General features: G+C 43.4%; 1 protein-coding gene across 1 annotated transcript in view; it reads left to right on the top strand.

The window, feature by feature from the left end:
- Positions 1 to 901, top strand: part of fam234b (family with sequence similarity 234 member B) — an 11,098-nt gene extending 10,197 nt beyond the window's left edge. Inside the window, exons 11-12 of the mRNA XM_016529816.1 lie at positions 118 to 332; positions 423 to 901. Coding sequence (XP_016385302.1) covers positions 118 to 332; positions 423 to 425 — 218 coding nt within the window. The 3' untranslated portion in view covers positions 426 to 901. The remainder of the gene's footprint in view (positions 1 to 117; positions 333 to 422) is intronic.
- Positions 902 to 7,080: the final 6,179 nt, after the last annotated feature.

Here is a 7,080-nt window from a genome sequence, read left to right as displayed (position 1 = left end):
TGCGTGCGCGTGTGTGCGTGCGCGTGTGTGCGTGTGTGCGTGTGTGTGTGAGAGTGTGTGTGTGCGCGTGTGTGTGTGCGCGTGTGTGTGTGTGAGAGTGTGTGTGTGTGTGAGCAGTGAGCTACCAGGCGCAGCAGAAGGATGCGTCCTACATCAGCGTGTCGTCTCGGCCCTCGTCCGGCCGCGCTCTCGGCGCTCAGATGCTCAAGACTCTTAGTCTGAGAGCGGCCCTCGCAGACGCCAGGATCCTACGGCTGACGGACGCTGACAGAGACGGCAAACTCAGCGCTTTCCACGTCAACACGTTCTTCAGACGCCTGGCCTTCAGACAGGTACCGGAGACTTCAGATATTCTCTGTACGGCTCGTAACATCAGTGTGCTGTGACTGACTGAGGACCTCCACGCCTGTGTCTCTCCGCAGTGAGCCAATGCTGGGACTCGTCCTCATTCCTGCAGATGAAAAACACAGCTGCTCTTCATCCATCATTCATAATGACAACAATAATAATAATGCTGCTGGCTGTCACATGGTGTTTTATGCTTTTATTGGGACTCCTCTGCACGTGGAGTTGGTTTGTTGTAGATATTTCTGACTCTCTGTGCAGTATTTCTGTGTGACTGGATGATGCTGTTAACACTGCTGGACTAATGCTGATCAATAAACACATTCACAGCAGAGACGCGATCTGTAACGACAATCACTGCAGCTCAGAGAAACACGAAAACAGCAGTGACTTACATAATTATGCTGGAGAGGAGCTTTCATCAGCCAAATTCAGATGCACCGTTTGCATATTGATTCCCCTAGTCAAAGCTGAATGGGGCGACAAGGATTATTGTTGCCACTTTCCATAGAAATAAGTGTTTTTTAACAAATTATAAATGTCTTTTTTGCTTGTACTTAATGTCTGTTTAAATGTCTGAAATGTAAAATACACTTTATGAGGTTGAAAACACTGAACAGTTGTGATATATGAAAAGTACTGAGCGCGTCTGTCTCTGGCTCAGCAGCAGCCAAAGGGTTAAAATTGATCGCGTGTCGGGCGTGGAGTGGGACTAGTTAATTAGCATAACCTAGGTATGGCATCTTGTTTTAGGGAAGTTTACATCCGTTAATAGGCTTGACATCTTAATATTATTATAATATTTTACTTAGCTAGTTTTTGATAAAAGTTTTTGTCTTCTGTGTAAAAATAACTTTCCTGGGTATATGGAGTACCTCAAGGCTCAGTAATAGGACCGTTGCTTTTCACCCTTTACATGTTACCCTTGGGGATCCCGCTGTTGGAAAGTTGAGTGTAATTCTGTTAAGGTGCTATAAATGATTCCATCAGGTGAATATTAGCAAAATCTACCATATGCAGATCCATCTTCAGATGACAGTCAAAAGGAAATCAATGTTGACACGTCATTAATGATTAAAAACAATTGATGAGCTTTCTTTAGGGGGGGGTCAAGGATGAATTGGTTCAGGGTAAAATCATTATTTTCAAAGAATCAATAAAATCTAAAGCAATTAAAGTGATTGAAACATCTTTTTCTGCAAAAAGAGAGGTGAAGCACTGCCTGTGTGGTTGAGTTTTGTTATGTCAGAGAATTAGTATTCATTGTGTGAAATCATCCAGCATCTATTCAGTCGGTATGCAAATAATATGGTGCATCATGGTAATAGCACACCTAGGGCCTCATTTATAAAATGTTGCGTATAAACCGTCCTAAATTTGTTCTAAGATCATTTCTCAAATGTGCGTAAGTGCTATTCGGAGAAAACACGTGCGTATGCCTCTCTTCCAGATGTGATGTTTATAAATCACAAATGATCTTGAAATTGTGCGCAGCTGACTGGTGTCAGATCTCCGCCTTGTAAACGCCGCCTAATTAATATCATTAGTGTGATGTATTAAATGCTTACAATTTTACATTTGAGACAATTGAGATTCCGTAGCAGTAGCGCTAGGAATGTTGGGAATTGTTTTGGGCACCAGTTCGGCGGAAGTTAAAAAAGCAGTAAAGTGGTGGCTAGAAGACAAACGTGCCGACTCACGTGTATTCTTTTTAATGGATACATCACAGAAAAATTGGCGACGAGGATAAAAGTTTTGTTCAAATTATGGCGCTTATTGGAAATATAAGCGAGTTTGTCCCGAAAGCAGAGTCGTGGTCGGCTTATATTGAACGGCTGGAGCAGTTCTTCGAGACATAACGACATTGAACGACATAAGCCAGGAGAAGCAGGTTGCGACTCTGTTGAGTGTGATGGGAGCAACTACCTACGGTTTACTGAGGAACTTGGTACAACCAGAGAAGCCGAAAGATAAGTCTTAGAAAGACATTGTGGACACTTTAAAGAATCATTTTGAGTCAAAGCCTTTGCTGATTGCGGAAAGATTCCGTTTTAATCATTGCAATCAAAGAGCTGATGAGACTGTGACAGAATATGCAGCTGAGCTAAAACAGTGCGCTGTGAGGTGTGAATTCGGAGCAACGCTGGACGAGGCATTGTGCAACCGGTTCGTGAGTGGAATCCGCAACGAAGCCTGCCAACGACGACTGTTGTCAGAATCTAATCTGACGTTTGCACGTGCGTTTGAGATCGCATTGAGTGACGCATTGGAGACGGCGGAGAAAGACACGCAGCAGCTGAGAGGGCTCAGCTGAAATTGGAAAAAAATGAAACATGTCAGTCAAGTGGATCAAACAAAGTCTCCTGAAGAGGTGCTGGATTCATGCTCGGAGGTGTTCAGAGATGAACTAGGCACACTCCGTGGGCTTAAGGCAAAAATACTGGTGAATCCTGAAATTCCTCCACGCTTTTGTAAATCTCGCCCACTGCCTTTTTCTATGAAAGCCCAAGTTGACGTGGAACTGGACCGGCTGGAGGAAGCTGAGTTGCCCATGTTTTCGCTGTTAAGTGATGAGAACGGCAAAAAGTCATTCACAGGGACATTTAAAGTAAATGGCAAAGAAATTATGATGGAAATTGACACAGGCGCTGCCGTGAGTATCATATCTGAGAAACTATTCCAAGCTGCGTTCTCAGAAGAGCCACTAGAGGTCGCAGGAGTCAAGCTTAAAACGTACACTGGAGAGATTATGCCTGTGTTGGGACAGTTTCAAGCTAATGTGAGCTACGAAAAACAAAGTGAACTGCTAACCGTAATATAGTATTAAAAGGGGATAAAACAATGTCTCTTGAAGAAGTGCTGGATTCATGCTCGGAGGTGTTCAAAGATGAACTAGGCACACTCCGTGGGCTTAAGGCAAAAATACTGGTGAATCCTGAAATTCCTCCACGCTTTTGTAAATCCCGGCCACTGCCTTTTTCTATGAAAGCCCAAGTTGACACGGAACTGGACCGGCTGGAGAAGGCTGGAATAATCACGCCTGTAAAACACAGTGAATGGGCAGCACCCATTGTGCCGGTGATAGAAAGAGACAAAACCATAAGACTGTGTGGGGACTATAAATTAACAGTGAATCAAGCAGCTACTACAGAGACTTACCCATACCACGGATTGAGGAGTTGATGGCTACACTGAGTGGAGGAACTGTGTTTTCTAAGATTGATCTGGCTTCAGCATACCAGCAGCTTCTTCTTGATGACGAGTCCAAACATCTGCTTGACGACCTACTGGTCACTGGAAGAACAGAACAAGAACATCTGCTTGACGACCTGCCGGTCACTGGAAGAACAGAACAAGAACATCTGCTTGACGACCTACCGGTCACTGGAAGAACAGAACAAGGACATCTGCTTGATGACCTACCGGTCACTGGAAGAACAGAACAAGAACATCTGCAGAAGCTACAGGCAGCTCTACAAAGACTCCAGGAGAATGGCTTGAGAGTGAAAAAGTCCAAATGTGAGTTTGGGGAAAAAGCTAATTGAATATCTAGGATTTGTGTTAGACAGTCGGGGCCTTCATCCATCTCCAGAAAAAGTTGGTGCAATCCGGGATGCACCAGCACCCACCTGTGTGAAGGAGCTGAGAGCTTTTCTGGGTTTGGTCAACTACTGAAGTGTATAAAGTGCTATACAAATAAAGGTGACTTGACTTACCTTTGGGGTCTTTGCTATATTCCAATATCATTATGCCTGAGTTACAGATTAAGAGGAGTTGTTTTAGATGTACTTACGGTTTGCTGCTGTGTTTAATAAAGTATGTTGTTAAAATAACATTCTGTTCTGTAAATGCATTGAAGAAGTGCTGGATTCAGGCTCGGAGGTGTTCAAAGATGAACTAGGCACACTCCGTGGGCTTAAGGCAAAAATACTGGTGAATCCTGAAAGTCCTCCACGCTTTTGTAAATCTCGGCCACTGCCTTTTTCTATGAACGCCCAAGTTGACACGGAACTGGACCGGCTGGAGAAGGAATAATCACGCCTGTAAAACACAGTGAATGGGCAGCACCCATTGTGCCGTTGATAAAAAAGGACAAAACCATAAGACTGTGTGGGGACTATAAATTAACAGTGAATCAAGCAGCTATTACAGAGACTTACCCACTACCACGGATTGAGGAGTTGATGGCTACACTGAGTGGAGGAACTGTGTTTTCTAAGATTGACCTGGCTTCAGCATACCAGCAGGTTCTTCTTGATGATGAGTCCAAACATCTGCTAACCATCAACACACACAGAGGATTGTTTGTCTACAATAGACTACCATTTGGTGTCAGTTCAGCACCCTCAATCTTCCAAAGAATTATGGAGAACATCATGAAAGATCTTGATGTCGTTGTTTACCTTGACGACCTACTGGTCACTGGAAGAACAGAACAAGAACATCTGCAGAAGCTACAGGCAGCTCTACAAAGACTCCAGGAGAATGGCTTGAGAGTGAAAAAGTCCAAATGTGAGTTTGGGGAAAAAGCTAATTGAATATCTAGGATTTGTGTTAGACAGTCGGGGCCTTCATCCATCTCCAGAAAAAGTTGGTGCAATCCGGGATGCACCAGCACCCACCTGTGTGAAGGAGCTGAGAGCTTTTCTGGGTTTGGTCAACTACTGAAGTGTATAAAGTGCTATACAAATAAAGGTGACTTGACTTACCTTTGGGGTCTTTGCTATATTCCAATATCATTATGCCTGAGTTACAGATTAAGAGGAGTTGTTTTAGATGTACTTACGGCTTGCTGCTGTGTTTAATAAAGTATGTTGTTAAAATAACATTCTATTCTGTAAATGCATTGTCTGCTGGTTTATTTAGCTATTTTTCAGTACACCACATTAAGTTTGCCACTTAGTACCGTGAGACTATGAATGTGAAAGTGCAAATGAACACCTGACCACTCGTGTGGGTTTGCTAATGTTAAAACCACAGAAGGGTAAAAACATGCCAGGCAGACATTAATATGATGAGCAACACAGCTACAACAAATAAAACTGATAATGTGTGTGTTAGATTTATAGTGTGCGAATAATCAAGCACGGATAATAATCAGCCGTATTGGTGGCACTGAGGGACCCCCAAATAATAAATAGGGCCCCATAAAGGCTTGAGCCGGCCCTGAACTATCCAGTGAAAGCCAGTGCTGTTCGGTTCCTGAAGGAGACGGAATGATGAACTAACCTGAGCTCTGAGTGAGCAGAAGATGTTCCTGTGCTGCTGTGTGGTTATAGAGCTCTGCTGACACCACATGTGGAGCAAACCAGACACTGAGCTGCTATATATAGTGTGAACACACACACACACACTCACACACACACACACACACATCAGTTCCAGCATTGCTAACTTGACAGCGCAGTTGGTACTTTATCAAAACCACACACACACACACACACACACACACACCTCCCCTCGTCTGTCAGTCCGCTGGTGATCATGGCGGCGGTGTGGTTGTTTCGCCGGTTCGTGTCTCTGTCGGTTCCGCGGCTCGTCGGGACTCAGCAGCAGCACCAGCACCGGACCGTAGTGAGCACCACCTCCGGAGCCATTCTGCCCAAACCCAAGAAAGTGCGTGAGTAAATAAATCAGTCAATCAGTTAATCAATGACATATTCAGAGATCAGCTCATATAATAACACTCACTCACAACGCGATTATTGATCACAGCCAGCGATCAGACACGCGGATATGAATGGAAATATGAAAGATGTGTATGTGTGTGTGTGTGTGTGTGTGTGTCAGTAATAAACACCTCATCTGTCAGTCAGTGTGAAATAGTATTACAGTAATATCTGTGTTTATTATCACTCATATCGTGTGTACTAGAGCAGCGATCAAACCAATAAGCATAACCAATAATAACTAGCACGTTCTGTGGATCATACGCGCTGTTTGTCATCTGTCTCTGCTCTGTAGTTCAGAGCTCATTAATGATGCATTAATCTCTAATGTGGAGCAGGAGTGATGATGATGATGATGATGATGTGTTCTGCGCATGCTCAGTTCAGTTCGATTCATTTATCAACAGACTGAGTGAATCAGTGCATTTCATTTCTCAGACTGATCTGATCACAGAACAAAGACTTTATAACTGACTGGATAAGAGAGAGAATCATTATCAGGACGCCTCCTCTTACCTCTTCACGCTTTAAATCATAGACACAAACGATAGTGAAGCAATAAAAATCAATATGAGTTAAAAAAATCAATAGAACAATCAATATGGTCTCAAGCAGCTGAATATTAAAGCATTAGTTCACCCAGAAATGAGCATTTGCTGAAGATGTGGATGAGTTTGTCTCTTCATCAGGTTTGTAGAAATGTTTCATCACATCAGTGTCTCAGCAGTGGATGCTCTGCAGTGAATGGGTGCCGTCAGAAGCCTCATCTAAAAGTGTTCTGGTGTGAATCAGGAGAGAAATCTGCACAGATCAAGCAGCGTTTAAACAGCTCTAAACTAATATGTGGCTGGATTTTGATGTGAGAGACAACAGCAGATGGACTTTTTCACTGCAGGAAGAGTTATTATGGATTATGGACTCTATGGTATTTTAGTTAAAACGTCTTGATGCTGGATTTGTTTCAGCTTTTGTCTTCTCCAGATGTTAACTGATGGACTGGAGTGCTGTGGATTACTTGTGGATTATTGTGATGTTTTTATCAGCTGTTTGGACTCTCATTCTGACG

Source organism: Sinocyclocheilus rhinocerous, unplaced genomic scaffold (assembly GCF_001515625.1).
Source record: "Sinocyclocheilus rhinocerous isolate Xijiao unplaced genomic scaffold, SAMN03320098_v1.1 scaffold274, whole genome shotgun sequence".
Lineage (NCBI taxonomy): Eukaryota > Metazoa > Chordata > Actinopteri > Cypriniformes > Cyprinidae > Sinocyclocheilus > Sinocyclocheilus rhinocerous.
Note: the sequence above shows the minus strand (reverse complement) of the source record. Positions and strands in the feature narration are given on the sequence as shown.